We start from the raw sequence: 19,295 nt of genomic DNA, 5'->3' as shown, positions 1-19,295 counted from the left end.
CAAAAAAGAAAGGAAGGAAAGATGATACTCTCTTTGAGGTCCCAAGAACATTGCCTTTTTGCTGTCATTCAAATACAGCCACCTATACACTAAAAACCAGAGCCCTGCTGAATCTAGTTTCTGAAAAGGCTCTCTGTTAAAAAGGAGAGGATCTCCACAGAGTAACTACCAGGATGTGCATGGTTGTATCAGTCCTGTAATCAAATACTTTGATCAACAGAAGCCTAATGATTTATTGTGATGTAAGATATTCTCCAAGGGCTGGGGAGATGGCTCAGTGGATAAGGAGCTTGCTGTATAGGCATGAATACCTGAGTTCATATCTCCAGGATAAACTAAGCATGGTAGCATGCACTTTTAACCTCAGTGCTGGAAACAGAGTGCAGACAGGTAGTTCCCAAGGGCTCTCTAGAACATCTAATCACCTGCTGCTGGGTTTTCTACAGTTTAATTCTTTGGACCTAATTGTCTTTATCACATGATGTCCTTTTTTAATTATTTATGTTACCAAAATGTAAAACAGATTCACAAAATGTTAAGAGAAAGATCTGGTATGTAGAAGAAGCTAAAAATAGCTCATGATCATCACTAATAGAAACAGCAAGCAGTATACATTCTCCTTTGTGGGGTATCTATCTCTTTTCTACTGGAAAGAAGAAATGCTATGAAGTAACATTAAGTGTAGAGTTAAAGTCACACTTATTACTAATAGCACTTTGATCTAGCTTTACCGCCAAGAATGCAAACCTAGAATAAGGTACCTCACTTTCCTCCTCTGCTACTGGGTATCATAGACTCAGATGAGCATAAAGAGAAATAAAGATCCCAATCATCTTAGCAGCACACTGGGTCCAGGGGCTGAGCTTTATAACAACCCTCTCCCTTCTTACAGTATCTCTTTAAGCATGAAAAATTAAAATATTTTTCTCCCACTGGTTGAGTGGGAAGGGAAAGGCTAGGAAAATACCCTGCCATGGAACTACATGCCTGGCTTCAAAGGCATTTTGATGGTACAGAAAAAACTGTTAAAATCTATCAGCAGCCCCAGATTAAAGTCAAGCTTACATTGCCAAAAGAAACGCAAGGATCTAACTGGGGGCGTGGGGATCAACCAGTGGGGCTTCCCTAAGGAATGTCAAATCAAATTAAGCAAGGTGTCTTAGGAATAACTCAAGCAGGCAGGAGTTAATTATGATTACACTAAGAAAACTAGTGCCTTGGATACTACTGTTGTCAGTGTATGCTTCTTCTGAAGAAGTAGGCCAGCAGGAGATGGAAGGGGTGTGGGCTAGCAGTGACCAGCAGTTTCAGAATAAATGTGGAAATTCTACCATCCTTTACAAAGTAAGCTGACCCGTAAAAACAAGAACCCCTCTTTTTATACTGCAAGTGGAGACTCTTGACTATCAGACCATTGACATGGTGAGATTAGCTATGACAGCAGTCAGCCAACGAGGCCCTGCACTGTAATTCTAGGTCCATCAACTTCTGGATGAACTTTAAATGTTATGGTCATGAGAACACGTCTCCAAACTAACAGGGCCATCAGAGAAGTGTTCAGTCCATTTGACGAGTGATAATTCTCCCATATCTAAGTTCAGTCCCACATAGTAGCTCTGCCTGCTGGACCTGTGCCAGCCTATGCTTTGATGGGCTTGCCCAGAAAAGCACATGGACGTGGTGGGATGGCAGCAGGCTGGGTGAGCATCAGTCCTGAATCCTCTCATCCTCTCTAGTCCCCTCCCCAGTCAGTATCTAACCTCATGTTACTGCAGTCCTTCAGCTGGCAGAAGCCCAGACACACAGGGACTTGAGAAATTCACTTTGACAATGCTCTGCTTCCCATGGTTCCTCTCGTGGGAATTCAACTGCATTCATTTAAGCTTGACAAAAACCGCATCACCTCTAAGAAACATCCCATTTTCCCCTTTCACTCCCTTCCGCCAGACTTACTGAGAACACACATCAAAACAGTCTTTCCAAATCCCTGTCTGTTCTCCCCCTCCAACTTCATCAGCCTCATGTGACTGCGCGGAACCCAGGACCTGCCTGCCATGTCATGTCTCCACTTTGTGCTGTGTGGTCTCATGCTCCCTCGTGAATTTTATTAAATGTAGTCACAGGATGGGCTACTTGGTATTGCCCACTCTTCAGCCAGTGCTCTGCACAGTGAGCATGATGGAACGGACCAGTCCTCACGCTTCCACCTAAACAATCTTTCCTTTTCTCAGTCCCTCGAGATAACCCATTATGGGACAGTCTCTGTTTTCCATTTCTTATCAAGTGTCTGAACTATCTTCATTGACTCTTTCCCATCTTCCTCAGTCTGCAAAGCTTTCCCTACCCATGTGTCTTCACCATCTATTTGACAGAATACTGAAGCTGCATTAAATTTGTCCTCTTCCTGCAACATGTCCACTGATTAATTTCAGTTGACAGTTCCTGTCCTTGGTTAGACATTGCTGTCTGCCCCAGCCCTTTATTCCTCAGGTCTCATTCTTCCTGGCTTCCTTTGCACTGATACCCATTGCTTAGTTTCACAGGATCTTCATTTCTCACTAAGCAGCTTCTCTCCTACCCAGAGCCATGGGTGGGACTCCCTGAACATGTTGTGTGCAGGGCTCAGAACAGAACACAGAGCCCTCTCCTTGTTCATGAGTTGTCTCTCAACCACGATCTTTTGGAAACTATCTTCTTTAACCTTCAAGTTTCCTGGGCACTTGCTTTTAAACTCTCAGTATCGATTCCCTTTTCTACTTCACTAATCATTCTGTTACTTTCTGTTGCTTCCAATTTTTTCCAATGTTTTTTTCCAATTTCCGACCTTAAACTTTTCTTGCGTTTCCATCTACCTTCTGAATCGCATGGCCATTCTCCTTCCTAATTACCTTCTGCCTCTTACAAAGATGGGAAGATTGGAGCAGCATGTCTACTCTCTCAACTCTAGACAATTATATATTTTAGTGGTCTAGATTTGTACAATACTTCTGGCACTGACGTCTAAGGTAGGTACACAATACGCATGAATGAAGTTTTTATTCTCTATTAATTTTTAGGCCTTCTAAATAAACCCTTTTCTGCAACAGTTTTCTTTTAAGTCATTGACTCCTTTTTTCCCCTGATTTATTACTTTCTTCCCCCCCCCCCCATTGCTTGCCTTTGCTATTCTAGGGTTCCATAATTCTACCTCTTTCCCACATCGCTCCGTTTTCCTTCCCAATAATTTTTCTTGCCATCCATACCTTTTAAGAATGATTTTTATGTAGTCAACCCCTCAATCTCCATCCATATATACACAATGTTGCCATAGAAACAAACCATCTGGTAAAAACCTGACTCACAGCCTGACCAAACACACTACCACCTCCCTCAGAAGCCTCAGCTTTTATGTCACAAAGACTAAATGTTTCCCTTCTGGTTGGATTTCTCCTGCTGCCTCATTTCTTAGATTCTTAGCACTATGGCTTGAATCTTGCGCATGCCTCAGAGACTGATACAGAGACATGATCTCCTCTGTATGGTATTACTGAAGGTTGTAAAACTTTTAATTTTGTTACTCTTCACATCTTTTCATGTCCCCACCATGAGATGAATGATTTTCCTGTGCCATATGTTCCAACTGTGTTGAAATGGCTTTCCCCTGACCAGAACCTGAAAAGCCATGATGTGGCCAACTGGAACACTAGTAGAGTACCAGCCGAGTACACATAACACTCTAGTTTATGTCTCTAAAAATGGGGGTGAGGTAGCAGATTGAGTCCACCTGCTCATGGACTCATAAAATACCTTTCTTCCTAGTTACCTCTGGTAATTTGTTACAGTGACAGAAAGCTGACAAATCAAACTTATAACTTCTACCATTGTTTTCTTTTCCATCTACCTTCTGAATCGCATGGTCATTCTCCTTCCTAATTACCTTCTGCCTCTTACAAAGGTGGGAAGATTGGAGCAGCACGTCTACTCTCTCAACTCTAGACAATTATATATTTTAGTGGTCTAGATTTGTACAATACTTCTGGCACTGAGGTCTAAGGTACACAATAGGCATGAATGAAGTTTTTATTCTCTCTTCAATATGTATTGGACCCTTACAGTCTCATCTGGTTGTCTTGACTCTGTGTGACACTATCATCTATGTGCTATAAAGAAGGAACCGCGTGCCCCACGTGCCCCATATACTGACTTAAACCACAGTGTTTCTCCCAGCTCCACCTTTGCCAGTCTCTTAACTGCTCATATTAAGTATTGGATAAGTTGTCCATGGCTAAATTATACACTTCAAGTTTCATTTAAAAATCCCACCGAGTCTTGCTAAAGAAGACTGTGATTTAAGCCTAATTGTTTCTCCTTGAACCTCAAAGCCTGTGTCTGTACCTCCACTTTCAACCCCACTTCAGAACTCATAGTCTTATCCATTTTGATGTATGATCAATTTTTTCAGAGCCAGAAGAACAGTTTTAAATTGTCCTCTTGACACAACACAGGCCAATGCCTGGCTCACAGAACCCAGTAGTTGTAGAAAGAACAGATCAAGTCAAGTGGTGCACCTACCTGAAGAAATGCTTCACTTAACTTAAACCATTGGGCACACTGCTCAGGCAAACACAAACATCACTAAATCTAAGACAGCTTTTATCCCTCCTGCATTATCACTCTGGCAACGTGTATGCAAGTCCTCTCATCGAAGTATCCCCTTGGCAGGACACACAGAAACAACACTTGTGCAATTTCAAATCAGGTACAACTTGGCCATTATTGGGTTTGTGTTTGTTTAGAGCATGCCCTTCCTGACTTAGGAGGGAGACAGGTAAACAAATAAATTATCATAGTTTTGGCAATAATTATGCTGTAGAGACCAGAGAAAGAAGTACATTCGAGTAATGGTTCAGATTCAAGGACATCACTTATCCATTCAAAAGCCTTTTTCTTAAACCACAGGCAAAAGTGGAAATGTATGTTTTGGAAAAAAAATTGTACCAAATGGTACCAAAAGAAACAAATGGCACCAAATGAAAACTGCTACACAATAAATGAAAGTGGAAAATCTTCCTAAAGTACATGTTATATGCCTGACTTTAAAAACACTTTTGAATTACTTTAACCTACCATGTGATTTTTCTTTACCAAAAAGCACATACAGCTATAAACTCAAGGCTTTGCTTCCAGATGATTGTCACTTAGAAATGAGGCATCTCTGTGTTCGGACTGAGACTACGACTTGACATCCTCCAGAGATTAAAATCATGTTCTATGCCTACCAAGAGGGGAGAAAAATATTAACCCTTTGAAAGGAACACAGCGTCTACAACCTTATGAATAGCAAGCCATGTTTACTAAACTTGACCTTAGGAGTATACATCGTATACAATGTCTCCCAGGCTCAGGGATTGGGTATTTGCAGCTAAGCTCGTAGGCTTCTGGGAAAAGACTACACTCTAAGGTCTCTGACAATCAAGGCATTAGTCAGTCCATTGGTAGTCTTACAATATTGCAGCATTACTGGGAAGAGGTAGAAGGTGGGAAATGGGGCCTAGATGGCTCAAGAAGGAAACTAGGGGTCTGCTCTGGAAAGACAGTCCTTGTCACCTGGCCCTGTTTCTCTGCCTCTGGACCACGGTGATCTGGATAACTATGCTGGGGAATGCATGCCCTTCAACAATGATGCTCTCTTTTACCTCAGGCTCAGGTACATGTGGCCAGCTGATCACAAAATGAAACCTTTGAAACTAAAAGCCAAAATGCAATCTTCTACCTTAGCTGGAAGATTCAGCTACTTGTGTTTGGCATTTAGGCACAGTAATGAAACGGTAACCAACACACACAGTCGAGAGGAAATGGTACAAAACGTTAAGTCACAGAAACAGAGCAAGGACAGTGGTGTGTGAAGAGGCTGAGCTGGTTGGTGGCCGTCTTGTAAAAAAAATAAGTAAATAGTAAATGCAGGCCCCCTTGAAAGGTCCTTCACAATGCTAAATAGTTTTTTCACAGTTAGCATTCTTGTTCCACTGGCTCAGGTACCCCACACATTAAACCTGGACGGACTGAGACTATATGGAGCTCACAGTGCTCGATCCAAACATTCCCCGGATGTGATGCCAGCTAACTACTACCCAAAACACTTTCCTAGTATCGGTCCCTTTCTCAAAATATTCACTGGAAGTTCAAATTCCTCAGCCTGATGATACTCGGGGTCCTCCAAGAGCTGGCTCCAGTAGACCCCCCAACCCTATCTCCTATCAGTTCCTTCTTCAGCTCAATCTTTCTCCTCACAGTCCCTAAAACTATCCTACCTTTGTTCCTGGCGCTCCTCATTAGCATGCATTCCAGTTCTTCCCCACCTATTCAAATTCTACCCATTTCCTAAGTAGGCTCAGATTCCACCTCGGCCTTGAAGTTTGGCCAGCACCTAGCAAGCTGAAGAGCTCTTTCTTCTGAACTCTGAGAGCACTTTTGTTTGCACCAGTGGCTCCTAACCTTCCTGAGAAAGAAGCCCTTTTTATGACACCAAAATATTTCAGAACTCAAGGATAGCTTCTTTCTAATCTGGTGATGGAGAAAGTGTGTGGTCACAAAACCTGCTGTGAAACTAAGGACAGAAGCTTTGCATTTGAACAGAGGTAGCAGACATTCACAAGTGAAAAGGCTATGCATGTGACTTGCTAATGTGATCAACAAACACACAAAGTTGGCTCTATATCCAAAACGATGTTCTCACCTTCACCGTGTACTCTCCTGCTCCACATCATGGGCTGAAGGGCTTAGTCCCCACACGCCATTTTGGAATATCATTGTCCTTCCATTTTTTTGCCAAAAGTCAGAATTTGTATCTCCCTCAATGAATCCATGAGCTCCTTAAGTCAAGGTCAGCTGAAATTCTTAGTTGAACTGCTGAGTTCCTTCACAAGGCTCTGTGCACAGTAAAAACTTTGTTCTCTCCTTCTGTCCCCAATATGGTCTGAAGAAGTTTGCCAGAGTGTAGAAAGGCTGGGTGGACCACCAGGTGAATCACCATAACCTACCACTTGGAGTCATTACTTAATATTTTACTGCTGTGCTCTGGTGACCAAGCTAGGAGGCTGCTAAGCTGTCCTATGTCTGAGAAGAAGAAGAAGAAGAAGAAGAAGAAGAAGAAGAAGAAGAAGAAGAAGAAGAAGAAGAAGAAGAAGAAGAAGAAGAAGAAGAAGAAGAAGAAGAAGAAGAAGAAGAAGAAAAAGAAGAAGAAGAAGAGGAGGAAGAAGAAGAAGAAGAGGAGGAGGAGGAGGAGGAGGAAGAAGAAATAATCTTGTTTTTCATCTATCCTCAAATAAGTTGCATATGTCAAAGATTTCTTCTAAACATTTCATCATTCACATCATTAGCATCCATGTTTGTTTATGGCTCTTTCTTCTTTTCAGTAAAACTATCCAGATGGAAAGGTACAGGTTTTAAATGTGTCCTTCAATGATTTCCAACAGACACCAGCCTTTAGAAACCAAAGTGCGAGCTAAATGTTAGCTTGCTATAAGGGAAACATAACACAGTGGTAAAGAAGAAAAAGCCCCAGGCTAAGAATTTAGTAATACAGCAGTCTCCATTTCTGACATAAGCACTGCCTTGTGTAGCTTTTAAAATGGAGGCGTAATAATTCATTACAAAGTTGTTATGTGCTAAGCACCTCTGTGTGGCCAGTATATACTAAGCACTTTATGAGCGAGCAGTAGCTCCTTTACTTCCCCATGGCAAGCTTCAAGGGCATGCATTGTACTTGCATCCTTTCAAAGATGTGAACATTGCAGCCTAAAGATATTCAGTAGGAGCTGGAGATGTCACACGGCTGGTTTCTCACTGTTGTAGTTAATTTCCCTTTTATAAACCTGCTGAAGAGTTTAATGTTTCTCAAGTAGACTTTTCTTATCCTGGACTGCTCCTCTATGTAGGTAGAGATAATGTGAAGGTGGCACTGAAAAGGCTAGTCTGAGAACACCAGGGCACTGGGGAGAAGTGTATCAGTGTATGTTGCAAATTAGCAGATGGTAAAATCAACCAGTGTTTGAAGATTGGAAGCAGATGACCTGGCTCAGACTCAGAACCTCAATCATATCAATATGGAAGCATAGTTTATTTGCCCCAAATGCAATCAAGCCACCAAATGATTAGTCCTTCTTTCCTGTCTTTTACTAAGCCCCAGGAGCACCCAGATAGTCCCCTTTCTCACACTCAGTATTAACTGAGTGAGAACTATACTAAGCCCCAGGAGCACCTAGATAGTCCCCTTTCTCACACTTAGTATTAACTGAGTGAGAACTATACTAAGCCCCAGGAGCACCTAGATAGTCCCCTTTCTCACACTCAGTATTAACTGAGTGAGAACTATACTAAGCCCCAGGAGCACCTAGATAGTCCCCTTTCTCACACTCAGTATTAACTGAGTGAGAACTATACTAAGCCCCAGGAGCACCTAGATAGTCCCCTTTCTCACACTCAGTATTAACTGAGTGAGAACTATTAAGCGTATCAGGTACTTTGAGTATCAGCAAAAGCTGTTCAGTGATACCAAAAGTCGAGAGTAGGAACAGACACGCATCCCTCCTATGGAGACACTGCTGTACCAGTTCCAAAAGACACGCTTCTTTAAAAGATGACATTCATCATTATTATAGTAGCTACTAATGCTTTGAGCATGTAGCAGAAGCCAGTAATCATTCTCTTAATTAGTCTATCCTTCAAGAGTAAATGGGTAATCCCCACTGCATAGCAGGGGCTTAAAAGTAACAAGGTTATCCAAAGAACAGAAGTACTTTCAGTCTGCTGACTGGGGCACTCTGTAGGTACCATTATCATCTTGATTGCACAGGTCTGAATCAAAGGCCAGGCCTACTGCACTAGTTTGCTGGAGACTGACTGCCCTCAGGGCCCCTCCGGCCCACTCTGTTGCCTCTTAAGACCAACCTTTGTTACATGGAACATAAGCAGCTGAACTGACTCTGAGTCCCAAGCAGTCTGCCTGTAAAAGAGGCACTCTCAAATCAGGACGCCATTTTTCTTCATTTTCTAGTATGACTCTTGTCCCACCCCAATCTCAAGGCCAATGTGAAATTGGTGCTGAGATAAAATACATAAGTAAGAGCATGACTTCAGGTAAATTACCCATCCTTTCTCACTGCCCACACTACATCAATGTATTTGTTAAAACACAAACCCAGTCACAACATTTCTGTTTACCAGACAAAGTTTTGAGCTTGGTATGCAGAGCCCGAATCACCTGGTCAGGCTTACATTTTGGCCTCATTTCTCTATACTCTGTGCAGTCTGCTTAACACACACACACACACACACACACACACACACACACACACACATGCACATACACACAAAGAGACAGACACAAAACACACTCTTTACACTTCATGTGAATGCATTATTACTCTTTCAATTGTTCCCTACCTTAAAATGTTTGCCTCCAATTACTTTTGCCATATTTTAACTATGGCAAGCCCATGTTTACTAACAACAACCTTACATAACATTTTACCACTCAATTTAATCATACTGTGTGAGCGTGACTTTATATCATGCCTAAAATTCAAAGTCCAATAATTCTGCTTGTCAAACAGTAAGTTATTATGGTCAACAGCAGATTGGCTGCTGCTTCTCAAATCAAAGGCTGGCGATGCTATTCACTGCGACTGTTCACTGGATGGACCAACTTATGATGTCTTTGTGAGCTGTTCCATGAAGATGAGTACTTTCCAATGAGTTGAAAATGAAGCTTTAAATAGGTCCCTGAATACTTAATGGGGTATAAGTAATATGAATGGGAGCCTTGCTCCCGTAATGCATTATTTTCATGATTTACTTAGTAGCAAGGGCATTCATTCTCAAATACCTATTCCAAAGCTGCCAGATGTAGGATGCCACGACAGCGGACAAGTCAATCGTGCTTTCAAGGAGGTCCGGGCTCCACTAGCAAAGCAACAGTATATGTGGATACTCTAAACCTTTCATCTTGGCCATAATATTAGATAAGGTGATATAAAAATCTTCAGGCAGGTAAAGAAGCTCAGTAGGCATGAAGTTTGTCACTAGGGACAGGAGCAATGCTATATGAATCTCATGTTTCAGAGAACAAGAAGGGACGGTTTGAGGCAATCCCAGCGTGCTTACGCATCTCCTCTCTAACACAGTCTGTGTGCTGTTTGAGAACACATCAGTCACTCGGCTGCTTTAACACCAGCTGCATAAAACCTTGTCTTAAAAGTTATTTGGAGGATGAAATGACTAAATATGTAGAGGATGTCATAATAGCCATGCAGTGTTAAGAACTCAGTTGATTCAATTAATAATTTTTCCTTTCAAAATCTCACTTATTACTGATAAACACAATGATAATATTGGTAAACAACTCAGATTTTGCTTTATTCTATAGGGGAAAAATGTCCCTAATGTTTATTATGGAGAATACAAAAACATCCCTCCTCTGTGGAATGTTAGCTGAGCTCACTCAGTTGGTGTGTGTGTGTGTGTGTGTGTGTGTGTGTGTGTGTGTGTGTGTGTAATAGATAGTGAAGGCATAAAATAAAGCTAAAAGCAAGCAAGCAAGAAAGGAATCAAGGAAGAAGGAAGAGAAAGGGAGAGATAAAGAAAGAAAGAAACCTACAAAGCCAGCAACTTGCCACAAGCATAATCATAATAAATGTTCATTTGTAAGCATTTGAGGTCCTACTAACTTTGCACATGAATCCTTGGTTAGCTTTTCCTAACTCTGCTTCTCTCTTTGTAAACCGGTACCTGCCAACCGCTGAATAGAATTACAGGAGAGGTAGCCTTTACCCCTCTGTGCTGCTCACCACCATCCTGGGACAGTGTAAGAAATCAGGAATCAACTAAAACAAGCATGGACTTGCCTAAAAGTTCACAACTTCCTTGAAGGAACCGGAGTTTTCTCCCAGAAGGCAAGATGTTTTGGGGCAAATACACCTTTGCTTATACAGAAGAACGAGGGTGGAGATGTCACATAGCTCTCTTTCGCTGTGAGCAACTAGAGAACTGAACACAATCTGAATCTGTGCCTGGAAACCCTGGGACAACTTGCGGCAACAACCATCAGAACCCTGGGTTTACTACAATTACTACAATAGGAATGGTTTAATAACAGGTGATGGGTGAAAACAGAGTCCCCCCAACTTGTCCACATATGCTGCCCATTTAACCCTCTCGACTAAACCATTTTCTCTCTTCTAACCACGCATAGTTTCTAGCCATCCATGGCTGATTCTCAAAGCCAAAAGAAATGGGACCATCCACATCACTACTCACTGAAAAATATTTCCCGAAGTAGAAGTAGAAGGTATTTACTCTGAGCAGTAGCAAAAATGTTGTTTGAATTTCACAAATGTGCATAGAATGATGGCTATTGTAATGAAAAGCAGAGAGGATTCTCCTCCTTTTCATCTCAAAGAGGCTTAAAGCGAGCAGGGGCTGGCTGACAGAATTATAATTAAGTCAAAAGCTTTGAAAACTAGTTAGAGACAACTTCCCCAAAGTCAAGCAATTGAAGCAATATGTGGGGCATGTGTGGACACAGAAGAAATCTCCTACCCAAGATCGAAGGCAAAACTATCCTAGGCAGTCACCATGTTGTAAAATCCACGTCCTATCCAAGTCACTGCCCTCAGCCTGTATGCAGTCTGCTGTGCCCTGCTCCATGGTATTCTCCATGTTGAGGGCCCTAGCATGGGCAGCTGCTCAGACACTTAGGACGTAGGTACTGAGAGAGACATTCAAAGATGAGGAAGAGCACACATTCCAAAAACCTGGGCTTTGGCTTCTGCCCACAGCTCTTGCGACACGAGTGCAGATTCCAGTGGTACCCATTACAAGTTATGTGCCTCAAAACTTGGCATTTAACTTTTTACAGCTTTCTTTGTAAAACAGGAATCATACCATAGAAGTGACTATTATTTACACATGGCCCAGCAGTTAATATTAATAGATACAGTAAGCTCCTGCTCACCAAGTTCCAAATATGCCACGAGGTTTGCATTACATGCTCACGGCAAGCCTAAAGTGGGATCTGTAGCTCTCCTCATTGTACTGAGGAGAAATGGAGTCACATGGTAGCTCATCTGCCCCAGTTCCTCCAGCTGGTGCCCTATGCAAATGGAGTTCAAACCCACCCTCTTAACCTTCCTCCTGGCCAGTTCTAGGAACATTCTGAAGATTTAATAAAACAAAATGTGTTGGTCAGTCAGTGCAAGAACCAAATGACCAACAAATTCCTCCTAAACAGCTGTTGTCACCATTAACAGACATGTGAGAATTATTGCCAGGTATATGAAACAGAGCAAATATTAAATTCTGACTAATAATTTTATTCCTTCATAGGTTTTGCTTTTGAGTAATTTCTAAGAAGCCAATTTTGTGGCCATCAACAAACGCCTAAAAATTTTATTTAGGAATGCCTTTCCTCATAGCATTCCTTAATCTCCCAGAAACTGAATTATGTGTAGAACATAAACAGGAGTAATATTAGATTAACATGTTTCTATTGACATCAGAATATTCAACCACAGATACGCAAATATTGCTAGTAAGAAGCAGCCTCAGACCCCAACTGTACACATTCCCTAGGCTGACAGACTTCCAGTAAACAAGACTGAGTGAAGACACTCTCGTCAGCCGGAACTATATTTCACTGAAATATGTAGGGGAGAAAATGCATTCAGATAATTTGCTAGTGTTCTCAGCTTTGTAGAAATTACAAAATTGCTTTAAAATAGATTTGGGTAACATAGATGTGGATAATTGTATCAACCTACCACCCTAAAATATGCAAAACACAGTTGAAAAAAATTTTTAAATGCAGGCAATTTGGCCACCTAATTCAAGACCACAATCTTGGAAATCTGATACACCAATTCAAAATTACTATTTGAATTACTGGAGGAATTCCTGCAACGAATGGTAGAGAATTCCAGTTACATTGGCTTGTACATCATTTAAAAACTGTGAATTCAGGTCTGAGCTTTGCTCAAGCTCCCTCCCCCTCTTTCTTTGCCTTTTCCCAACCCCCATACAACCAAAAATAAACACTCAAATTGGCAGTATAGAACTCATCAATCTGAAACTCCTGTGAACTTAAGACAATCAGAAAAAACAAAATAAAGGTGCTTAAAAAAAAAAACTGCTTTGCAAACAAGGCTCTAACTAGGCGTGTAAATAAAATCCCTTTACCGCTGTGGCACTGAGTCCTTCACAAGGAAAGTAGTTTGTTGACTTCTCACACCATGAATATCCATCAGCACAAGGCTGTGCATACTGAAAGCATGAGCACCCACCCACACCAGAAAGCCTCTTTCTTTCACACTGGACACTTTGCTACTCAGCTAGCTTTATCCGAAAGCTTATTTCTTTAAAATAATGCTCTCAAAATAACAAGAGACAAGTCATGTGAATTTAGTCAAAGCCAACTGTAAACTATGTGGAGGGTTTGCTGATAGTTTAACTAAATTCCATTGAGTTGGGACTATTTTCATTTAGGCTGTTGCACTTAAGTATCTGTCATGATGTGTGTGTGCGTGCATACTGAGAACTGAGTATTTGCTATGGGCAAAGGGAGGTGATATTTGAATGTCTCTGAGAAGAAATGTCTTTCCCATTGTACCGTAGAAGACATTCAGAAGACTAGGGGAGAAGGTTCAGATCCTAGGTTGTGCTTTTATCCACTCCCTAGTGTCTCCAGCACTAACCTGGTCAACAGTAACTGAAATATTCATCAACTGCCTTGGAAACCTGTCTCTTTCAATAGTGCTTTCCCCGTCAATCAAGCAAGCATTCTCTGAGGCCTACCACTTGCGTTCTACATAACAAAGGTTTAGAAGCTGGGTAACACCTCACACTGTGAGTGGCAACGAGAATCAGAGATGCTGGCCTTAAAAAAATGCAAGGAGTTAAAGCTTCCAACCCCAAACAATCAATTATGACTCAAGAACACGGTGCTTGGAAAACAGAAAAGCTCAGCTCTCAAGCCTGGAGCTTGGGTGTTTCTATCCTTATCCTTGATGTGAACCATGAAAACAGGCACTAGCCTATGAGTATGGAACCTACTGAGTCCTAGAATAATTTGGCAGCAGACTTCAGAAGAAACTTCTCCATTCTACCTCCTTCTTGTTTGTTCTTAGGATGAAGCTATGGTTATTCATAGATGAGATTTTCTGTTTTCTTAGCCTCATGATATGGACGAGTGGTGTCAGGAAATTTAGAAACCGGCTCTGAGTTAGAGAAGACAACCTGAGTACACTCAGCCAAAGCCAACTGTAAACGACACAGAATTCTGCTGGTCATTAAATTAATTTCAATTGAACTGGGACTATTTTAAATTGAGCTTCTAAGAAGTCATTTAAATACCTCCTGGTGTGTGCGTGTGTGTGTGTGTGTGTGTTGTGTGTATATATATATGTGTGTGGGAGGGGTGTGGTGGTGTGTTGGGGTGTATGGGGTGTATGTGTGTATGTGTGTGTGTGTGTGTGAGAGAGAGAGAGAGAGAGAGACATGTGGATGTGGTGTGTATGGGGTGTATGTGGTGTATTGGGGGATGTTGAGGCGTAGTGTATGTGTATGTATATATGTATGTATACAGAGAACTGAAGTATTTACTATGACATGATGGTGTTATTTTAATTATTAATGTGTTTTTTAATAATTTATTTATTTTTATGTGTATTGGTGTGAGTTACAGACAATTGCGAACTGCTAGGTGGGCGTTAGGTGTTGAACCATGGTCCCTTGGAAGAATAGGCAGTGCTCCTAACCACTGAGCCATCTCTCCAGCTCCTTAGTGGCTAGCTGTAATGACTTTCTTTCCTTCTTTCCTGATCCTCTAATTCACCGATAAACACTTCAGATTTCAAACTAAATCATATCCCAAAGAAGGAGAAGGAAAATCTATAATGACTCTGTCCCAGGGAGGCTTGCCAGGCATTAATAAACTTACTAATTTTAAGCACAATTCCTATGGTGCTGGCTGAGAGGAGTGGAATAGGAATATGATGGGACAGAACAGGGGCATGATAAATTGATTCACAAACTCAATAATCTAGAACACTGGGATATGTCTGGAACTAAAGTCATGTAGCAGATCATAAGTAAAATTCACGTCCCTAATCTTAAGCCGTATGCTAAGAAAATGCTCTAAGTTTCCCAGTAAACTGACAACAATATTCCTCTAGTGCTCTGAATGATTTAGAGTGAGACCCTCTATCTTTGCTTCTGACCCTACAGCATCCCACCATCTGTAAGCACAGAAAACCTGAAAACAGAGGTTCGGTGACTTGTTATGCACTCCTTTGAAACTGGACCTTGAAAGTTCATTTCCAAGACCTGACATAGTCAAGAGTTTTTGGTGTTTTTAATTCATTGAGACAGGATACCCTGCAGTCCAGACTGGTCTCAAACTCACTTGCAATGTTAAAGCTGGCTTTGAACCTGATTGAGCCTCCTGACCCCAGTTTCCCAGTGCTGGCCTAGAGCTCATCATCAGAGTTTTTACAGCTAACTTTGTTGTTTTTGTTTGCTTTGTCTTAGTGTAAGAAATTACTTCTAAGGACCAGGGGTGGCGAAGTGTACCTTTAATTCCAGCACTCGGGAGGCAAACAGGCAGATGGAGATCTTTGAGTCCAAGGCCAGCCTGTTCTACAGAGTGAACAGGACAGCCAGAGCTACATAGTGAAACTGTGTCTCAATAAAAACAAAGAAGAAAAATGAATGACTGTATAAATGAATGAATGAATACATGAATGAATGAATGAATGAATGACAGAAGGCAGAGAGGCAAGGAGAGCTTATTTCTAACTATCTCACAAACTGAATGTTTCAAAAACAATCATAAAAATTATCTAGAATATTTAATTATTCTAAACTAATTTAAATTATGTAAAAATATTATAAAATATAATATATTAATGAATACGGATGGGGTATCAAGGTATGAAACCTAAATATTCAGAGATATGTATGTGCTCTGTATTTTCTTTAAAGTCAAACCACATCTCATTCCCACAGACCATCAAGGGCAATACCTCACAGACACATGGACTCTGCTTAAACAGAAGCCAGCTTGTCAGTAACGCATTGAGAAGATGTGAGCGTCTAGATCCTCTTCCCCTATATCATATACAGTCATTATTTTTAATTCCTTCTCCCCGTATAAACTAGTAAATCTCATGAATCAAAGGAGGCTTAGTCCTCCTTGTTAGGCAGGCCCAGTCCTCCTTGTTTAAGTGGCTGTCTGTATTTCTAACGTGATTGCGATAGGTTTGTCCTTGTGGCCTCTCTCTGGCTGCACAGCACCCTTGATTCACGGAGCCCATCTGAGGCAGACCCCACAGTGGGCTTGTCTGTGTTCTCAGGCTCTGAAATCTAAAGACAGATTCAAGCAAGAGACGAAACAGGACCAAGTGCCTGCTTTTACCGTACCAATTCTCTATCTGCTACTTATCCATCACAATTGTTTCTGTGTAAAGTTCCTATGACGATTGAGATGAAGAGGAAGGTGCTTTCTCCAGAGACTGCCTGACTTGCTAACACAGCACGAAGCGTCTCCTTTCACTACAGCCATTCTCCATAAACATAACATACTTAATGGTAAAGAGAACCACAGAACAGTTGTAGATAAAAGTAATTACTGTTGGCATAAAAACTGAGGCATAACCGAAAACTCCAAAATAAATGAGTTCTATGCTTTATTTGATGTGAATTTCTTAGCTTTTCACATTTTAAAAGACTTTCCTCCATACATACTCAAGTACTGCACCCAAATGATAATATTCACATAATTTACAAAATGATATATAAGTTAGTTATGCTTATGGTTTTTTAAGAACCCGAGGTAAAAGATCATGTCGACTGGGGAACTGATCTGTAAGGGTTTGTCTACAAATGGATTCCTACCACAGATGACCCATTAAGCTTCTAATAAAGCTTACTTAGCGAAGCCATTACTATCCTGAGGCTTAATAACAAATACGTGAGCACCAGTATCCGTGAAGACTTTCCTCGGGCTCCAGCTGAAATAATGTAACACCATGGGCAGCTTGTCCTCCACACCTCTGAGCTATAAAAGTATACGCCACACCGTGGGCAGCATATCCCCCCATACGTCTGAGCTATAAAAATATACATCGCACCTAAGTGGCTGTGTATAACAGGCAGTAGTGTGTACATATAAACCTTCTATATTTTGAATGCAATATGTATGGATTAAAGTAGATGTGGCCATTTACATACAATTTACATGAGCATGTGTACTAATCATATTAAAATAGTTATAACCCTATGTTTAAAGTAGTCTACTCTATCTCCAAGAAAGTGGATACCTGTTATACAGGCTTGCCAAACAGGCTCGTGTGCTTCATAGATATTAAGTTTTAGCTTTTTCTTGTTTATACTGCAGTGGCCAAAGCCACAGGCATACTAGACATAAAAACTGTTTCTCTAATTTAAGAAGAAATCCAGTTCAGTGTTCACATTTTTAAAAATGTGGTTGTATTTGCTAACAAAACAGAAAATAAAATGAAATTATTCCAAATTTTCAGTAGCCATATAGCAAAATGATGTAAAAATAATACCACTATGGGGATATGCAGATCAACAAGAAACATATTCAAATTTAAAAGTACTATGTGTAAACACATGTATATATTTCAATACATATATGGATTAAGTCAAAATTACTTATATGGGAAGGGACAGTCTGCTGGATCTGAGGGCAGGGCTCACAGGCAGTCAGAGAGCAGACACTGAAGAAGAGATAAGGGCAGAGCAACAAGAGACAGACGGACAGACAGATGGACACTCACCTTCGGTGCCATTCGGAGTCATGGAAGTACTATTTATATGAGAGCTATCGAGTTTGGGGCCACTGGGGGATTCGCTACTACCACTGAGTCGGCTGTGCGGGCTGGTTAGATCCTGCATTTCCATAGACCTAAAGACAAGAAGCTTTCCGTTTGACAGACGCACCAGATCATAACACTACTACTTAATGTGCTAACGACTTGACACCTCCTTTGAAACACCGCACACAAAAGCCCCATTGTATCTATTTTCTCACACTGGTAATGGTTCTCCTTGCATCCGCCTCTAGCCCTTTCTTCCCGTGTGTCTCCCATCCTGTGTAGCCAAAGTTTCATGGGCAGTTTTTAAAATCTTGCCCCCCATAAGTCATAAGCTAATGTCAGACAATGGCATCGATTTTAATATTTAGAGAAAACATGGAGTCATATTTATAGTAAAACAAAACCCCAGAGCATTAATCTACTAAAAGAAAAAGCAAATACAGAAACACATGGAATAGAAATAAATCACTATTCATGTACAATTTGTTTCATCTAATAAATTAGCACTGGGTACTCCCTTTATAACTTAACACCCAGTTGTTATTTAATGGGTCTCCAAACCAAATAAAACACTTGAAACCTCCTGCCCAGTGACAGGGAATGAGATTGTCCTGGTGTATGTGTTTACTCTGGCTTACTACTTAATTGTTCCTGTTTCCTTGAAACAAATGCAGCATTAAAGCACTATGATGTCGGCTCACTTGTTTGCTTTGTGGATTACATACACCGTAGCCAATTGAAAATGGATAAGGCCAGCAGCTCAGCCGGTCGTGGGACCATTAGCACTCTGAGTACCTCAGCTGTCACTTGGGGGAAAAAATGGCAATTCTATGCAATGCTATAATTTTGCATTTTCACCATAGTTAAAACAGGTCAATGCCTCCCAGATGCTCCTACGGTTGCCAGCTACTTCAGCTGGAGGAGCACAACAGCAAGGAGTCACACTGACGATTTCAGAACTCATGTGTACCACTCTTGCACGAACAGTGAAACTCTCTAAGGTCACTAATTAGATGCTTAGGTACGACTCCATTTTCTGACAGTCTAATGTCCATTTCCCACATCCTAAAATTATACTTTTTCCAAAGAGTAATAATCTGGGGTGCAGGGGTTAGTGTTACACATAAAATGTTCACATTCTTTTCTCCTCGCCTCACCTGGGTCATTTTAATCTAGAGGCTACACTGGAAGTGACTGTTGGATATCAGTTGTAAAATAGCTTTACATGAGCCATTTTACTCCTTCAAAGTGTCTGAATTCAAGCACAAAATAATTTCAAATCATCCAGTGATTCCTAAGTATCATTCTACGTTCAGTTTTCTTAGCAGACAGCAACTGACTCAAATCAAGACTTTTATGCCTTTCCCACATACGTAATTATTTTTTAACAAGTGCACTCATACACACACACACACACACACA

General features: G+C 41.0%; 1 protein-coding gene across 14 annotated transcripts in view; it reads right to left on the bottom strand.

The window, feature by feature from the left end:
• Eya1 (EYA transcriptional coactivator and phosphatase 1) overlaps positions 1-19,295 on the bottom strand; it is a 238,011-nt gene that overhangs the window by 120,930 nt on the left and 97,786 nt on the right. For 9 of the 14 annotated variants that reach the window (XR_010066461.1, XM_039110907.2, XM_039110905.2 and 6 more), the window contains one exon: positions 17,835-17,962. The exons of the other annotated variants lie outside the window; for them this stretch is intronic. Coding sequence is in view for 8 of the 9 variants with exons in the window: in XM_039110907.2 (XP_038966835.1) it covers positions 17,835-17,962 (128 nt within the window). In the remaining variant the exon portion in view is untranslated. The remainder of the gene's footprint in view (positions 1-17,834; positions 17,963-19,295) is intronic. 14 annotated transcript variants of the gene reach the window in all.

The sequence above is a fragment of the Rattus norvegicus genome, chromosome 5, assembly GCF_036323735.1.
Source record: "Rattus norvegicus strain BN/NHsdMcwi chromosome 5, GRCr8, whole genome shotgun sequence".
NCBI classification, from domain to species: domain Eukaryota; kingdom Metazoa; phylum Chordata; class Mammalia; order Rodentia; family Muridae; genus Rattus; species Rattus norvegicus.
Note: the sequence above shows the minus strand (reverse complement) of the source record. Positions and strands in the feature narration are given on the sequence as shown.